The sequence below is a fragment of the Vipera berus genome (assembly GCF_964194415.1).
Source record: "Vipera berus genome assembly, chromosome: 1".
NCBI classification, from domain to species: domain Eukaryota; kingdom Metazoa; phylum Chordata; class Lepidosauria; order Squamata; family Viperidae; genus Vipera; species Vipera berus.
Window position 1 is genome coordinate 285,275,793 of NC_138202.1, and position 19,344 is coordinate 285,295,136.

The 19,344-nt window shown below is 39.6% G+C and overlaps 1 protein-coding gene across 1 annotated transcript in view; it reads right to left on the reverse strand.

Annotated features, from left to right (window-relative positions):
• The window catches only part of GALNT2 (polypeptide N-acetylgalactosaminyltransferase 2), a 75,376-nt gene extending 60,927 nt beyond the window's left edge, over positions 1–14,449 (reverse strand). Inside the window, exon 1 of the mRNA XM_081312708.1 lies at positions 14,242–14,449. Coding sequence (XP_081168834.1) covers positions 14,242–14,352 — 111 coding nt within the window. The 5' untranslated portion in view covers positions 14,353–14,449. The remainder of the gene's footprint in view (positions 1–14,241) is intronic.
• Positions 14,450–19,344: the final 4,895 nt, after the last annotated feature.

Consider the following 19,344-nt stretch of genomic DNA (forward strand, 5'->3'; position numbering starts at 1 on the left):
GATGCCAGTTAATTTCCATATACTATTTACTCCCTAAGTCTACACTCAATAAGTTGGGGGTGGGAAGATTTCTAACTTGCCCATAACATAGGAATCACTGGTACAAATGAACAAATATCTACCCATATCAACATAGACATTCTACTGCTCTAGAGATGCTAGGACAGGTTGAATTGACCTTGAAGAAAGAACACTTTCCTTGGGGTGTGTTAACGCCGATATTGAGGATATTGTTGTAGTTTCTTACAGCTTTATATTCTGTGTTATTCACTGTATGTTTTAATATAATTATTGCAGTAGAATTGTAAACTACTGGGGAACACTTTCTGATTGAAATGGCATATAAGCCTAAAAGATGTGACAGAATAAGGAGAGAGGCCCAGAGTAAGAGACTGTGAAGTCCTGAGCTGGATGGGAGAAGAGGGAAGAGTTTCAGAGTAGCCACATCATAGAATCACTTAGGATGTATCTAGTAGGCTAGAAGATTATAGCTTTAGTTTGGCAAGATTCTGTCCATCAGGCAACTAAAGGATTGAATTCAATTGGATTTCACTGTGTCATCTATGGGCTTGAGCCTGACAAAAATAATTACATAAATGCTTCCAATAAAAAGTGTCAAGAATTAAATTGCATACATAAGTTACTAGCCAAGGCTTAGCACATAAACCAATAGCTAGCTGATTGTATTCTACAAATTTCAAGTATGGCAGCCATTTGCGTGATTAGAGCTCTTGGGGTGAGAAGAGGGGGCATATGTATCCCTTGCATTCCTCAAGAGAATCTACTGTATCAGTAATGATATACTACACGCAGCTTAGTTTACTGCATGTCTTCACATCCAACCTGAAAACTGTGCTATGGATACAGGAAATGAGACTAAGCTCTCTAACAGAAGGCACAACTGATTAATGGTGGTGAACAGTCTAACAAGATAGAGAGATGCTTGTGGGATTTGGATGGAACAGATGTAGCAAGTCCAAAACTGGCACAATAGGAAGCACACAATGATTTCCAACCAGAGAACTCAGAATCATTCCAGATCACACTAGGGACTGTGGATCCGAATGGATCATGGAAGTGGAAAAGAAAGATGAAGGGATTATATGCCAGTATAAGTAAAAGAAGAATACAACGTACAACTTAGCTAAATGTACCATAAGGTAAAAAGTAGAGAAAAACTTATCTTGCAACTGATACAGGATTGTGTCTAATAAGACCACATTAATTCAAGTACTAGTGGACAAGCAAGCAAATCTGGGTAACTCTAGATGAGCCAAAGATTTGGAGATACAGGTAGCCCTCAAGTTACAACTATTTGTTCAGCAGCCATTCAAAGTTGCAATGGCACTGAATGAATAGTGATTATGACTGGTCCTTAAGAGTTCTGGCCATATCAGCACCTCCGTAGTCACATAATCATGATTTGGGTTCTTGGGAACCAGCTCATGCTTATGACTGGTTGCAGTACCTCATGATCATGTGATTATTAGTGATCTTTCCTGCCAACTACTCCAGAAAGCCAGTGGGGAAGCCATCAGTGGAGTGACTTCAAATCCCCCCACCCACACATCCTCCTCCAGCCCCTCTGTGCTGTGTCATGCCAGCTACTCACACCGCCCCATGCAATATCCCAGAGCCTCACTGCACTTCCTTTGCACCTTCCCCAAGCCTCGCCATTCCTGTCCACCACTCATGCACCCCACACTCCTTCTCTAAACCTTGCTGCACTTCCCACATACCCCCTCACCCCTTTCCCCACCCAGCAGCAACTAGCCCAAGCCTCACTGCACTCACACTGTGCCGCTCTAGCCATCTGCGCACCCCTGCACAGTCCTCCCCCCACCCAGCAAAAGCCACTTAGCAGAAAGTTGAAAATAGGTCCTCGCCTAATGACTGCTGCAATTCAGTTAACATGAGCAATCAGGACCGCAGGGATTGCCATTGATAAGCAATGCGGTTGCACTTTATGACAACAACACTTGGCAATGGTCCCAACTGCCATCATAACTCAAGGAATACTTATAACCAAAACTATAGCCTTGCAATATTATCTGGCATTCCTTGCCACTTGGGGATTCCAAGGAAGCAGACAGGGTGCTGGACAATACAAGCCCTGTCAGTTGTAAACTGGATCACTGGCCCACCTGGTTCCCATGGGTGGGATTACCAGATAGATCACGGAAATAGATCAGCGCTTGATCGGAGTTAGAGGTAGAACCACCAACTTTTTTTGAAGGAGGAGACAAGAGTACCCTCTCTTGAAGATATCCTCCTTGGACCTGAGCATATTATATAGCTATCCTCCATTGTGCTACCTTCTCCACCAGGGGAAGAGTTGCTAGTCACACATAGTACTAATGCTGAGGGCATAATCTGGTTGCCAGTAGGCTTCCATGAATTTCCTTTTTATTCATTGGAATATCCTTGCTATTCCACACCCATAAACAATAAGCAAGATAGATGATTAAAAAATAAAACACAAAATTCAACTATATAATGGCAAAAACAATAACAGCACTATCTCTCGGAGCAGGCAATGTACAATTCAAAGTGCTGGTTTTAACATTTAGAGCGCTACATGCCATGGAAGCTGAATACCTACAAGATGATCTACTTCACATCAATATTTATTTTCTCATTTATCACATGTATATCCTGTCACAATCATATAGCAGGCTTTGGGTAGTTTACTTGTGCACTCAGGTGGCATACAGTGGGGTAAAAAAGTATTTAGTCAGCCACCAATTGTGCAAGTTCTCCCACTTAAAAAGATGAGAGAGGCCTGTAATTTTCATCACAGGTATACCTCAACTATGAGAGACAAAATGGGGGGGAAAGAATCCAGGAAATCACATTGTAGGATTTCTAATGAATTAATTCGTACATTCCTCGGTAAAATAAGTATTTGGTCACCTACAAACAAGCAAGATTTCTGGCTCTCACAGACCTGTAACTTCTTCGTTAAGAGGCTCCTCTGTCCTCCACTCATTACCTGTATGAATGGCACCTGGTTGAACTTGTTATCAGTATAAAAGACACCAGTCCACAACCTCAAACAGTCACACTCCAAACTCCACTATGGCCAAGATCAAAGAGCTGTCAAGGGACACCAGAAACAAAATTGTAGACCTGCACCATGCTGGGAAGACTGAATTTGCAATAGGCAAGCAGCTTGGTGTGAAGAAATCAACTGTGGGAGCAATTATTAGAAAATGGAAGACATAAAAGACCACTGATAATCTCCCTTGTTCTGGGGCTCCACGCAAGATCTCACCCCGTGGGGTCAAAATGATCACAAGAACGGTGAGCAAAAATCCCAGAACCACACGGGGGGACCTAGTGAATGACCTGCAGAGAGCTGGGACCAAAGTAACAAAGGCTACCATCAGTAACACACTATGCCACCAGGGACTCCTGCAGTGCCAGACGTGTCCCCCTGCTTAAGCCAGTACATGTCCGGGCCCGTCTAAAGTTTGCTAGAGAGTATTTGGATGATCCAGAACAGGATTGGGAGAATGTCATATGGTCAGATGAAACCAAAGTAGAACTTTTTGGTAAAAACTCAACTCGTCGTGTTTGGAGGAGAAAGAATGCTGAGTTGCATCCAAAGAACACCATACCTACTGTGAAGCATAGGGGTGGAAACATCATGCTTTGGGGCTGTTTTTCTGCAAAGGGACCAGGACGACTGATCCGTGTAAAGGAAAGAATGAATGGGGCCATGTATTGTGAGATTTTGAGTGAAAACCTCCTTTCATCAGCAAGGGCATTGAAGATGAAACGTGGCTGGGTCTTTCAGCATGACAATGATCCCAAACACACCGCCTGGGCAATGAAGGAGTGGCTTTGTAAGAAGCATTTCAAGGTCCTGGAGTGGCCTAGTCACTCTCCAGATCTCAACCACATAGAAAACCTTTGGAGGGAGTTGAAAGTCCGTGTTGCCCAGCGACAGCCCCAAAACATCACTGCTCTAGAGGAGATCTGCATGGAGGAATGGGCCAAAATACCAGCAACAGTGTGTGCAAACCTTGTGAAGACTTACAGAAAACGTTTGACCTCTGTCATTGCCAACAAAGGGTATATAACAAAGTATTGAGATGAACTTTTGTTATTGACCAAATATTTATTTTCCACCATATTTTGCAAATAAATTCATTAGAAATCCTACAATGTGATTTCCTGGATTCTTTCCCCCCATTTTGTCTCTCAAAGTTGAGGTATACCTATGATGAAAATTACAGGCCTCTCTCATCTTTTTAAGTGGGAGAACTTGCACAATTGGTGGCTGACTAAATACCTTTTTGCCCCACTGTATATGAGGTTCCTCCCCCACATGAGATGCAGTAGAAAGTGAGAAACTCCTGTTTTTCATTAATAGCGCCAACCCAATGTAACAGCCTCACATCCGAAAATTAGATGATTTCATCATTTCTAACCTTTAGAAAAGCCTTAAAAACAGGGTTGTTCAGAAGGTTATTTATTCAAGATTTGACATCAATATGCTTATTACTGTTTATTATATTAATTCATGATAAAATTTAATAGTTTTTTAAAATAGTATTTTTTTATTATTTCCACATTATTATTTTCACCCTGGTTTATTGTGCATAGCCATGACTTCATCTGCAAATTGATAATATATAAAAAATATGAACAAATAAATAATGCATTAGCAACAGGGCTTTTTTTCCTCATAGAACGCTCAGAACGTAGTTCCGGCACCTTTTTTGGATGGAACCTTGCAGGGTAGGCAAGGCAGGTTGTATGACATGTGTGAGTTCCGGCACCTTTTTCTTTTACAAAAAAAGCACTGATTAGCAAGCTCAGAAATCATAAATAGGACTCATGTAGACTAATTTATTTAAATTACAGAAGTGTTACCCATGAACAATTTTAACACAAAAAGAGATATTTTATTATTTTGCATGAGAGAAAATGGTTATGACTCTACAAAATTTTAAACATTTTTAAGGTTGTCAGTAATAAGATGCTAATGAGATTACAACTGTTTTGATATTCAGCTGCTACCTACAGAGAACATTGGAAAGCTAGCAAGAGAGTCACTCAACACTGAGATGGATAGCATATAAATTTAATAAATTAATATCTTGTCCTGATTGAATAACCAAAATATTAATAGGTAAATCTAAAAGTATTAACTATATATATAGACAGCACTAACAATTAATATAGTAAGAAGAATATCATTGCCCATTTCTTGAAATCATGGCCAAAATGCTTCCTATCAATAGCATTTTCATGATAATGTCTACATTTGTTAGACTTTTTGAGGAATTTGCTATAATATTTCAAAAGTAATGCTGTGACTGATATAGTATGGTAGATTACATATATTTACCACTGAATCTGAATACTACTAACAGTTCTTGTTTAAAAACCACATTTTGAAATAGATGAACAAAATTTACCTATCAATCTTCAACTACATATAACAAATTCAATTTTCTCCTGCAAGTTGTTATACAGAATAAATTGCAGTAGTAATATCATGAATTGTCACGCAGACCAAGCTTTCATCATGTGATTATGCACAGCCAGCTAAATCAAACTAGATTGGCCAACCACTAATATAGCTCCTATCCTCTCACAATAACATTGTGGCAAACAGCCAGCAAGCATGAAATGTAAATTTCTAACACTAGCTAGAATTTGTGCTGATTTGCAAGAATGTAAAAAGACAAGTTTGCCACTATTGTAGGGACTCTAAAAAGATGATACCCAAATGACTGAGTTCTTTTTTCAAAAGAACAAGCTTGTTCTTTTTCTTTTGCTAGAATTATAGTTCACCTATCCTGCTTGCTTGACATCTGTAGCTTGATTGAGATTGAGATTTCAAAGTTATACAAAATCAAAAGCAGCTTTTTTCATATAGAAAATCCACATTTAGACACACTTCATTAGGACCAATCAGACTACTATAAAATTGTGAGCAAGCTTTACGGTTCCCCAGGACTTTTCCAGACACTACTTGTTAAACTAAGCAAGAAATAAAAAGGAAAGGAAAGGTTTCCTGTTGTAACCCATCAGTGTTTAATCACAGTGTTACAATAAAACATGAGATGAGACTGCCTGTAGTTAGATTAAACTCTATAGTATTCGGTTCCTGGTTTCCTTTTGTATGCATTGTCTATTTAGACTGTCAGATCTATTACCAATTTGGAAAATGGCACTGTGGATACACTGAGGCCACCTAGCCCTATTTCTGAACTACTGTACACTGAATTACAATTGTCAACTTCCCTGACAAGTTCCTAAATGCAGTGGTAAATGGGATAAGGGAACAACAAACTGTTAACTCTTTATTTAAATCCCTTTTTAAATCCCTATAAGACAGAGACACGGCAGACAACTCACTCTAAAGCAGACATGTCAAACTCGCGACGTCACATGACATCGCGAGACGTATTGGGACTGTTTTGCCATTGCCGGCAATGGGGTGGGCGTGGCTTCCAGATGACGCATCCGGCCCGCGGGCTGGCAGTTTGACACCCCTGCTCTAAGTCTAGGAATCAGAACTAGAAGAAAGTTGAAAGTATCAAAAAGAAATGAGCAATTACTTCTGAAGAAAACATTTCATTCACCTGCTTGAACTCCCACAATCACCCACAACACACAGCATAAAGTCACACACCTCTCATCACAATGCGTAAAGGAAAGAAATTCTCTACCACCTCTAGCTTTTGCTAGTCCTGCGCCTGCTGTCTAATTTCCTGATCTCCAATCTGCACTTCTATACGCTGGGACTACTTTTTCTTATCTGGCATTTATCCATTTCCAGAAAGTGCTCTTATGAGAAAATAATAACAAGAAAAGCAAAATGGATCTAGCCCCATTCTCTTTTACGAACCACCTGAGAGGGAATTTTCAATCCCTCATCCATTATATATAAAGTATTATCTGCTTTGTCCTATATCAAGCTATATCCACAGATGTTACATATTGCATTTACTGCACTGAAGTGTTTTATTTCTATATATTTCACTGTTTTAATACATCTTTCCTGCAATAGTTAGAAAAATCATGTTGTGTGTATATTGTATATCAAGCCCAGAGTGTTGCACTACTGCTGAAGGTAAATCTAGATAACTGTTGAATATTATATTTCATATTGGGGGAGGGTGTCTTTATCCCATGAGTATAACCTATATATGATAGATAGATAGATAGATAGATAGATAGATAGATAGATAGATAGATAGATAGATAGATAGATAACAACACTTAATCCAATTAAATCTACATTCTTCTAAAACTAAGTCAAGCGGACCTTATAGCTGTAAAGTCATTTTTCTTACTCTGCCCCACTCTAAAAGAGTGATGAAAAATGCAAAAGGCCCTGAAAAAATATTCATTTTGTGATAACATTTGAACCTAATAAGGATGTTGCCTAATTCTAGATCTTGGAACACCAAGGTATTTTTCAATGCAACATGCTTCTCTCCAACTGTGGCAACTTAGTCACAAAATATATTTGTCCTTTTTTTCAATTACCACTCAGCTGGAATTAAGAGTTCTCCTACCAGAAAGTACTACCATATATACTAAAACATATGAAGAGGAATCCATCATTTGCACTTTCTAATGACTGTATCTCTTAATAGAGAAGAATGGTAGACATGCATATATCCACTCATAGGACTGTTGTTGGAGGGAAAATAGGAGAAAGGTATGTTAGATATTTAAGGGACGTGGTGGCTCAGTGGGTTAGGACGCTGAGCTTGTCGATCAGAAGGTCGGCAGTTTGGCGGGTCAAATCCCGAGTGCCATGTAGCAGAGTGAGCGTCTGTTACTCGTCCCAGCTTCTGCCAACCTAGCAGTTTGAAAGCACGTAAAAACGCAAGTAGAAAAATAGGGACCACTCCAGTGGGAAGGTAACAGCGTTCCGTGCGCCTTTGGCGTCTAGTCATGCTGGCCACATGACCATGGAGACATCCTCGGACAAGCGCTGGCTCTTCAGCTTTGAAACAGAGATGAGCACCGGCCCCTAGAGTCGGAAACGACTAGCAGGCATGTGCGGGGGAATCTTTACCTTTACCTATGTTGGATATGTTCCCTGCCTTATAAAAATAGTAAAGGTGGGTTCAAATAACAACAATATTCATGTCACGTGGAATTATACAAAAATAAAGGTACAATATAAACCAAATAAATATGGGAAAATTTCTGTAATCCATTAAAGCAAAGGGACATAGCTAAAAAAAACACAAGACATTTTGTCCCATCAGTTTGGTTTTAAAGGATGCTTCATCTGAGCCTTCAATTCAGTGAAACACACTTTCAAAGACACATAAATACAGCATAATATACAGAGGATTTACCTATAAAACAGTTAAAAATAACCCAAAAGAGTCTAACCTAAATGCTTCCTTAGCAATTTCAGACAGTGAAGGATTATTACTTAGACCATGACATGTTTTAAGGTATTAGGGGAGAAAAAAATGAAAAAAGGAAGGTAGAACAATTCAACTATTTCTACACATCACTGAAAACTGCCAGAAACTCCTCATTCAGCAGATTCTCAGTCAGCTGTCTAGCAAACAGCCATATAAAAGTGTTACTTAAAAAGCACACTGCAATAATTACAAGTTATTCATCTTTAATTAATTAAGTGATCTAAGTTTTATGCAGCCCTATAATATTTTTATCATGCTTAGTAAGAAATTTTTCTATTATTTGGGGCATGATTCCATTTTGTGTGTATTAATGCATTACAGAATACAGTATTCCCAAAAGGTATCCTTAACACTTGGTGAAAACAGACATATAGTATATTTTGGAAAGAATGCACATCACCTGGCACAATATTACAGCAGATTGTTGTTACTAATAAGTCAATCATCTGCTTGCTTTTCAGGAAATATTTGAAGTGAAAAATATTCTAGTTTCTTCTACAGTATTGGGGGGGGGGGAAGACAAAGGGTTGGAATCCAGACTTCTCATCCCATAAATAAAAATGCTTCAGCTGTTCAGGAAAAGCTTTGATTTAGTGCAACAATCAAGAGGAAGAAACAAATGTTAGCAGTTCCTCTGCCTCCAGTCTCTTGTGCCTTTTGAAAGTTTATTTCACAAAGCCTCAAGCTTCTGGAAAATGTGAGAAAATATGGGAAAGGGAGGTTTGATAATGTAAGTAGTTATAATGTGCCTCATTTCCATTAGTAGTAGTTTCACCTGAGTAAACCCCTACCTAGGAGATGCTCCTATTAACTGAAGTAATGATGTATATTTGAAAATATAGAAATGTTAGTTTAATTCTGTTGTTTAAACTTCATTTTCTAATATCTTAAGGACACAGTCTGGAACAATCTGAACATAAGGATTACTTGGGAAACTTATAGAATTGTGTGATTACTATACTGCTCTCAATTAAAAAAAGCTATAGTTGGCACGTAAATTGCTACAGACTGCATATTTATTATATTTTGTTTACTTATAGTGAATGAAAGATATACCACCCTAAAATCTGAATATTAAAATAATAAAATCACATCTATAACAATAAAGTCTGCATTATTTTATATATCAAAATAATAAAAATCTTGTCTCAAATAGCAATGGAAGACGAACAAAGTTTTGTGACTATCCCAGAAATCATCACTTGGCTTATCAGTTAAAAGGAGAAGAATGGAGTGTTAATTAATTAACAGATGTCATTAAGTTCTTATGCCTAATTGAATTAAAATGACAGAGGAGGACATGCATAACTGATTCTGCTTCTCCCAATAGACCAAGGCAAAGGCATATTTGCAGTTAAGATACTAAAGTATTAAGTATCTAGGGGTGCCCATAACTAACAATCTGAATTGGTCTCTTCACACCTCATCCTTAGTGAAGCGTCCAAACCAGCATCTGCATTTTCTGCATTTCCTGCATTGGATGAGGAGAGCACATCTCTCTCCTTCTGTCCTGGCCACTTTTTACAGAGGCACGATTGAGAGCATTTTAACATACTGCATCACTGTCTGTTTGGTGGCAGCAGCGCCTCAGATAGAAAGTCCATACAGAGAATGGTATGGACAGCTGAGATGATCATAGGAAGCTAGTTCCCCGGTATCCAGGATGCTGCTTATAAGCACTATGTGCTTAGAGCTCAAAGCATTGTTAGAGACCCCACACACCCACTTTATGGTCTGTTTCTATTGCTCCCCTCTGGGAGGAGGTTTCGAAGTACTTCTAGCAGGAGTACCCAATTCTGTAATAGCGTTGTTCCCTATGCCATCCATCTGGTAAACTCACAAGATTCGTTTTTCTTGCCATGCACATGTATACATAATCCAAACTAGACTGTTTTGTCTCTCTGTGTCATATAATATATGGGGGTCTATGCATAATTCTGTATTTATTTATTTTTGTCATATTTATATAGTGTATATTGGAGGTGGTGAACCTTTTGAGTGCCATATGGAACAAAATTTTATTTTAATGCATGCCGATTAGTGTACATTCAAAGTGACAACAAAGTTTTCTATTCTATTCTATTCTACTCCATTCCATTCTATTCTCCCTTTTAATTAGACCTAGCCAACTTCTCTTAGGGATTGGACAAGGAATGTTGGCAAAGTAGACAGCTAATGAAAAAGCCCCACCAAATAAACTTGAACTATAGAATTTTGGGCTACAACATATATCTTCCTATAAATCTAAGTCAAAAACTCATTTCTTCAGCTTCTTTATTTTGCAACAACATTAAGAATCGAGATGTGCTTTCTTCTATTTAACTATAAAACCAGCATCCAATAAACAAACAATCTAATTTATGCAAATACTTCAGATAGAACAAAAATGCATAATTTATATTTCTTCAAAACTGTTAATTGATGACATGTAGAAATATAGAAAAGATCTGTGCTAAAGGACTGAAATTAGTAAAGAAATGAATGAACTTGAGATGTTCCCCCTGCATGAATGAAAGATGCCTTCCCAAAACAGGTCCAGTTAATTCTAAATAGCAATGAAAGATCAAACCTGACTTTATAAAGCTAAGTAGTGCTTGCCTACTTACCTAAGAATTTATACAATGTAGCAGTTAGTGCTGGAATGAGAGCCTTCAAAGAAAGATACACAAAGCTTAATGTTTTACCCATTATCTCAAAGCCTAATCTACTCCAGAGGCTGCTATGAGAATACCATGGGGGAGAAAACAAAGCTCACAATTTTCCTGGAGATCAAGGACAATTTAAATGTAATAAATATTCCATCACTTCACTTTTGTACAGATATCTATCTGTAACTGTAGCCTTGTAGGCTGCTGCTTCACTTTTGCTGTAATTCCTAGAGACTTTAAATGGGGTTGTGCTGTGATCTGCTTTTGAAGGCAAAAGGGTATTTCAAAAACCATAATACTTGTCTGCAATTCCTTAAACTAAGACTATCTTCCCAGGATTTTGCAGCAACTGCCGAAGACAAAGCTGTTTTATAGAGTTGCATATATATGTGCTAGGTTCACACCTCTGGGCACTCCAAAGCACCTCTTTGTCTTCAACTTTATGGCCTGGATAGTCTGACCTTTAAGTAGGCCAATCTTCATAATTTTTTAAAAAATGTTTTAAATACATGTCACAGTATTAAAATAACAAAACTGAGACTAGAGCAGGAACAGTTCAAGAAATCAATAAAAGAAGAAAGTGGCTGAAACTAGCAGAAAGTACACTCCAAAGTACATAAAAACACCCCTGCAAATTCTTTGAAAGTTTATCTACTGTTACACTTTGTAAAGCCAAACTACAATCTATTAAAATTGATCTTTCAATTTTGTAATGATCTTTTTTATGGATAATTAAATAGTATACAATTCTGTGAATATATTAAATGTTCTAACAGCAAAAATTTTATTCACAAAACACATGCAATGTGTTATGTTTTCTTTCAAGGCTTTGCATTCCATGCTAAATGAGCCTTTTAGAACAATTTCAAAAGCCATTACACTTACATTCTTCTTCCTATGCTTAGAATTACTAAACCATTCCAAAAGTTGGGATTAAATATTATGCTTCATTGACAGAAAATAGAAACCTAAACCAGCAATTCAGATATAATTATCAATCTCCCCCATTTGCAGATATATTCCTTCAATACTACTGGTCATTACTGTGCTTTAGGACTTTTTTTCATTTTAGTCCTTTAAGCTTTAAGCTATTCAGTTTTGTGAATATTTCCTATTACAGTCCCCATTTCCTTTAGATGTAAAATGACACTGTTATATTTACGCTAAACATAAAAAATCTGACAGGCTTCTTTGCTATATCATAACATTCTTGTTAGAAAGAGTTTCTTGGGCATAAGGAAATGAACTATTTGTTAATTGGTTAATTAAAAAGGTTTAATTTGGAATCATACAATTAATCATTTGGACTGAAGATCTTAATTCTCAAAATAATGTAACTATCAATGTTCCTCACACAATTAGCTGAAGAATCAAACTAAACACACCTTACTCTAACATTATCTCTAAATATGAATAGTGTCAAATATTACCTGTCTACTGAATTGTCATGTAAACCCATTAAAAATGCTTGGTATCTGCATATATGTATGTTTGTGTGCATGTGTACCATATATAATGAGCAGCCACTTCCATGAGCACATATTTGTACTATTTCAAACAGCTATATTAGGAATGATTGAAGAAAATACATACTGGAAAGAAGGAAGTATTCTTTATTCTTGGTAAATGTGAATATGAGATTTCTTTCCCCCCCCCAATGTTTTTTTGTTTTTAAACATAGGTGAGCAGAAAACTGGGGGTGGCATTCCAGAGACATTTCAGCAAAAGTATCCTAGCTTTCCGATTCCATGACCAGCTTTCAACCTGGCATCAACTTAACGCCAGCCTTGGCATTTTAACTCCCTCCCAATGAAACTAATCAACCGTAGTGAAATGGAAATGGTCAACAATGGAAAGACAGAAAGAAAGGGATAAACACTCCCCAGGTCTCCCTCAGTAAGAGCAGTATAGGATTACTTTACCCAGTTAATTATACTTAAAACAATTCTAAAGCACTGAGAGAAACAGCAGTAAGGATGAGGCAAGCCGACTCAAGTGGCTCCAATGATACATGCAAGTTCCAATAAGAACTACTAGCAAGACATCCCCATTAAGGACTCCTCCAGTCAAAGGAGAAGAGGGAGGATTGCCAGCTTTCCCCATTACCCTAATAATCTTCCTCCCACGCTCATTTTCCCCGCAAGCCACGACGTGGCTCGCTCCAGTTGGTTTGGACGCAGCCCGGGTAATGACGAGTTAGAAACCAGACTGAAGTCCAGAAAGGAACCATCTGGCTCTTCCCTCCCGGTCTGAAAGAGAGCCAGAGGGGCTAGAAACCCACACACCCACTCTCCACCCGCTGGCCCGGGAATGCCTTGGCGCTTCCCCCGCCGTAGAAGGCGAGGAAAAAGCAGCCGGTCTCACCTCCACTTCTTCAAGGGGAGAAGGCGGAAACGTAACGTAGATGGAATCGCGCACACCCGCACTGCACCGAGGCGAGAGAGCGAGCTTCGCCTTCGCCTCCCCCCCGGGAAGATGAAAGGCGGCTTTCCCTCGCTGGAAAGCTCCCGCAAGCTCCAGGTTTTCCCCAGGAAGGGAACGAGCATCGCTGCCGACACACACACACACAGAGAGAGAGAGAGAGAGAGAGAGGGAGAGGGAGACATAGAGGACGCCGCCACTACAGCATAAGGCAGCGTTCCCCGGACGCGCTGGACGTCCACGCCCATCATCCGCAGCCATGTTGCCGGGGATGATGGGCGCGATTCATCCACTCTCCCGAAAGGTCTCTCGCCGCCTAGCTTGGGCAGGTTCTCCACGCAGCGCAAAAAGCCTGCCCAGACACCAGGATCGGGGAGAGGGGGAGAGAGAGAGACTGAAAGGGAAATCTCCCGGCAGGCAGGCAGGCAGGCGCCACTTCTCAACTGGGGAAAGCGGCCGGGGAATCAGCGGAACGCCAGAGGACGGCGGGCGAGCCGGAGAGGAAGCTCTTTCCCGCCCGCCTGGGTGAGAAACTAGTTCTCCCTAGACACGCACACACACATACACACGCCACGCCGAAGAGCAGAGTTTAGAGAGCCTCCGGGTTAGCCGGAGAGGCTCAGGCGGAAACGCCGGCTGAAGAAGACTACCTCCGCCCCCGAGAGTCCCGACGGCAAAGGCAGCGGTCCACCCGCCAGCCTGACCCAGCCCACGACGGCGCCCGGGGAGCCAGCAGCTCGCTCCACGTTTCCCCTTACCTTCCTGCCGCCTCCGGCCAGCGCGGCGCTTCCCCCAGAGTACATGTAGTAGGCGATCCCCAGCACCCAGAGGAAAGCGAAGCAGAGCAGCAGCCGAGACCTGCGCCGCATTATTCTCCCGCCCGCCCAACGCTGAGCAGTGGCACCAGCCGCCGCCAGGCCAGCAGGAAACGGGCGGCAGCCGCTGCCGCTACCTCCACCGCCGCTGCCGCCGCCGCCGCGCAGGGTCAGGGGGCAGAGGGCGAGCGCCCACCCCCTGGCCAATCGCGAGCCGCGCCGCCCCGCCTCCCGGGGGCGGGGGCGGGGCGAAGAACGTCGTCCGGGCTGCCGCACGCTAAGCCTCCTGGGGTCCCTCCGGTTTGTCCGCGACGGGCTGAGCCGGCTGTGGCTGCGGGAGATCCGGCAGCTGGCTCCTTTCTTTGCCTGGAAGTTCCGCCAGGCTGCTGCTTCTGCGGTTGGGAAGTCGGGGAACCCCTCTTCCCATTGCAATTTCCAAAATGCCCTTCCAAATACGCGCCAGCAAAGCGGGCTACTGGAATCTCTTAGGTTGCGGGTGGGAGGGAAACCAGATTTGGATTTCAGCAACGTGGCTTCAAGCCTCGCCTCTCGCATCGAACGGGAGTTCCTCGGGTCTTGATCCCTAAGGTCGGAGAAAGTGGAAGTGTAGCCGACTTTCTAGGAGAGAGATTGCAAGATCAGTAAGAAATGGTGTAGTCGTGCGTGTTTTCCTCGTTGAGTTTTTAAATGTCAAGGAATTCGTTTTAGGAGCTGCAAGGAGAAGTTGCAGGATATCCTTAGGAGATTTGCCCTGAACACAGCAGGATCTAATTATTTCCAAGCATACTTGTTGAGGATTGTACTGTTCCTAATTGCTTACTCATGGCAAGAATAGATGGAATATCCCGTACAGGAGCAGATCTTCAAACTGCCCTCACCAATGGTTCTGTGCAAAGATTTGAGCATATAGGAAGGCAATTACTAATGACGGGGCCTTATGCCACTTCCCACCTGATTTCATAAATTGAACGATTTAGTTGTGGGTTAATTCTGACAGGTTTAGTTATTCTGGGAATGTTATGAAAAAATAATACAGTTATTGGGCTGTATTTATTAGAATGATAAAGAAGCATAAAGAACGCCCTATAAAAATTCACAATAGCCTATCTTTATTTTTGTACATCAAAGCTACTATTTTTAAACTAAGAATAGTATCATGATTGGGCAGAGGGACCAGAACTCTAAACTGGCATGTGCTAGTGTGTGCCAGTGAAGCATAATGTTGTGCTAACAAAGGAAAAATTGTACACTGGCTAGTGTCATTGCACTAGGAATAAGTAGCATATAACAAGGATAGGTAGATGAGCGAGATTCACAGTAACGGGAATAATATGGAAAAAAACAGTATGGACAGACAGTTAAAAGGAGATAAGACACTCTTTGGAATTCCCTAACACTCATGTGTTTTTTTTAAAATGAAATGAATAAGACCCAATTCATTGTAGTTATGATTGGTTTTCTAGCTCTACATGGTACTTGGAAGGGGCATGGGGGAGAAATTGAACAATATGATATTGTCTGCCTTCACTGCATCAGTTGGCACGTGGGAAACATGGGGACACACTTCATATAGTGCCTACCCAGTAATATGAATGAGTTTCCCATATGCCCATGTGGGATCCTCATCGAATGCAAATTGTCCAAAACAGAAAGGATATGGAGCTGAATGAATTTATCATGGCTTCAGGAAACTTTAAATAATAGGCTATAGCAAATATAGGTAATCTTAATTCCTAAGATTTCCCCCATTTCCCATGTTGTGTGGTCCTGAACCATTTGATCTCATCATTTTTCCTTATCCCAAAACCAACCTCTACAAATTGGGTCACCTAAGAAATTCATATCACAGAAGGTTTGGAGGGGTTTTTGTGTGTGTATAATTTTTGGTCATTCAAAGAGGTGATAGATGATTCCAAAGAAAATTTCAATAGTTTCATTTTGTTTTACCAGGTGGAAAGGAAAAAAAGAGTGTTCCATGTTTTATCACTGAATCCGCCATTGGAGATTCTTCAGATTGTTGCTTATGAATAGTTTGGAGATGAAGAAACTACTTAGAGAGTGTTACTTTCTACCTTTCTAAATATAACTGATGGTCTTCATGTGTACCCACAGTATTCTTCCTATCTACTCTGTGAGTGACAGAGTTTTTTATACCATTATTTTATAGCAACAGCTTTAACATTTTGAAAAACCTGGCCAATTGGTCACATAACTCTGTGGAAATGAAGTCCTCTCAAATGTTTATTCTGAAGGACTATTGTCAATACTATCTATTTTGTCTCACTATTGTGGGATACAATGAAATGGGTTATATAGTTAGAGGACAAACAGTCAAAATTGAATTGTTTCCTATATACCATACTGGCTCAGTCTAGTAAAAAAAATAATCCAGGATGAACCGGGTAACAAAACAGCTGCCCTGTATAATTTTTTTATTATGCTATTTCTTCCTCTCTCCCTCCCCCCTTTGCCAGGAGCCTTGCCCTGAAAAGGGAAGGCCAAGGCACAGAAACATACTTGTATGTATGTATGTATGTATGTATGTGTGTGTGTGTGTATGTATGTGTGTATGTATATATATATATAAAATATAACCACATGAAAAAATATAACCAGATGCACATGTAATGCACATTGTGAGGAAAGAAGGAAGGAAAGGAAGGGGAAAGAGGAGGTATAAGGAGATCAGGTACATTGTAAGAAGGGAGGGAGGGAGGGGAGAGATGAGATAGATGACATGAAGGAGTAGTGGCATTGGGAAAGATAGGAAAGGATAGAAAAGAAAAAAGTTAAGAGTAGAAATGAAAGGAAAAAGTAACTGACATGTTGAGAAAGAAAAGGTAAGACCGAAACCTGTTTAAATGTTGCATAAGTTTAAATTCATTGGACAAACAGCTCATCCCAAGGAGCAGCTAATCTGATTAATCTCTCCCTAGCTTTGCACTAGAGAGATTTGACCAACTACATGACATTGTTTTTTTCTTTAATAATTTGTACTTCTTTTAAATTATAATTTAATGTAGATTTTTAAATCTTTCATCATGTATTTTCCCATTGTTCAAGCATTAAATTATATCCAAAATTCTTTGCCCACTGAACCATACAATGTTTTACATACTCATTCTCCAAGTTTAGTTTCAATAGCAATTTATAAAGCTTTGCAATAATATGTCCATTACCAGACAATAGAATTTCCAATTCACTTTTTTTATAAAATCAAATCCATAGCTTTTTAAATCTAATTAAATCTTCCAATTATAAATATGTAAACCAATGTAAACAATGTCCTTCTAATTCTAAATCTGGTAAACCCAAACCACCTTTTTCCTTAGTATCTTGCAATAATTTATATCTAATTCTAGGGAGGGGTTGCCATCTAAACTTATATATGTCGTCTGCCATTGTTTAAATGCAGTATCAGTTATAAATATTGGTAGAGTATGAAACAGAAAAAGCATCTTTGGTAAGATATTCATCTAAATTACAGAGATTCTACCCAGTAAAGATAATTACAATTCGTGCCATCTTAATAAGCCTTTTTTAATATCATTCCAAAGAGGCACAAAGTTATTTTGAAACAATTTAGAATCTGTATTTGTCAATGTAACCCCAAGTATTTTACTTTTTTCTCCATCTTAAAACCCAGCTAAGTATTTGAGTCATATTCTTAAAAGCGTTGTTTTCTGTTTATTTTAAAGTCCGCTAAAGCTCCAAACTCATTTAGGTTTTTCATCAAATATTCTTTACCGAAATCTGTTTAAATGTTACATAAGTTTAGATTCATTAGACAAACAGCTCATCCCAAGAAGCAGCTAATCTGATTAATCTCTCCCTAGCTTTGCCCTAGGGAGATTTGACCAACTGCATAACATTGTTTTGTTTTTAACAATTCTCTATTTTTCTTATTCGGAATGTAAGCAGAAGTTTATATACTACTGCAGTTGGACATCATTGTTGCTAGGTTAAGTCAGATCCCGGCTATCTACATAGTTAGGGCAAATCTTATTTCCAATATACTACTCTGCTGTTGTTACACTTTCTAGTAATTTGGCTTTCATCTAACTTACTATGGTGCTTAGACAATTTTGAGCTTCTTTTTGGGAGGGGGAATTAGCTGTCCTGGATTTTCATGTTTTTGTAACAAGAGGCCACGCTCTGAATGATGCCTCTCAAAATCCAAGGCCATGTCCTGAATTGTAAATCAAGTTGTTATTCTTTCTCTTTTTGTTCTTTCTCTATCCATTGTTTTTAACACACTGATTTCCTTGAGATTGAAAAATCCTACTAAACCAACTGGAGAGCTGAATCCTACTGTTGCAATGCTTTGTAATTCAAGATAATAGACCCAAACATTTTCAGCCAAGCTGGAGTTTTTAAGAATGAGATCACTGCACTTTTTGCTGGATCACTACAATGTTTCTGTAGTTTTTTTTACAATGTTATTGTTTAACAAGGCTGATTGCAACCATGTAATAGTCTTTTAGTGACAATAACAAATCTGGGGGGGGGAGTTACACAGAAGTAAACAAAATATGTGCACAATAATATAAGGATGCTTCCAGATACAGGATTTTTTACGCAACCAATCATAGTTCTTTTGCTGAAAACTAAAAGCAAGAATTACCACTGATGGGTTTTCTCTTTGGTATCTGCTATTTTGCTATCTATATCTCATGATTTGTCTGCAAAATGGACATGACATGCAGTAAAATCTTGATAAAACAAACCTCCGCTTAATGAACTGCAGGTGAAGAAAGTAGCCTTCCCACAACAGCAGAGGTAGTCATATTAAAAGGGCAAGATGGCCACAATGGCACTGAGTTCATGACCAGGAGGCCCAAGGCTTACTTTCATGGATGCACATAGTGACTGATAGGCTGCTTACATGAATGCACCTTTAGTATTTAGTACATGAACAATATCTTTAGTATTGAGGAATATTCCTTGGCCCGAATAGTCTGCTAAATCAGGGTTTTGCTGTATATTTGTCTCTTTTAAAATATGTTTTAAAAGTAAGCTTTTGCCTTTTAGGGTGCCAGATTATGA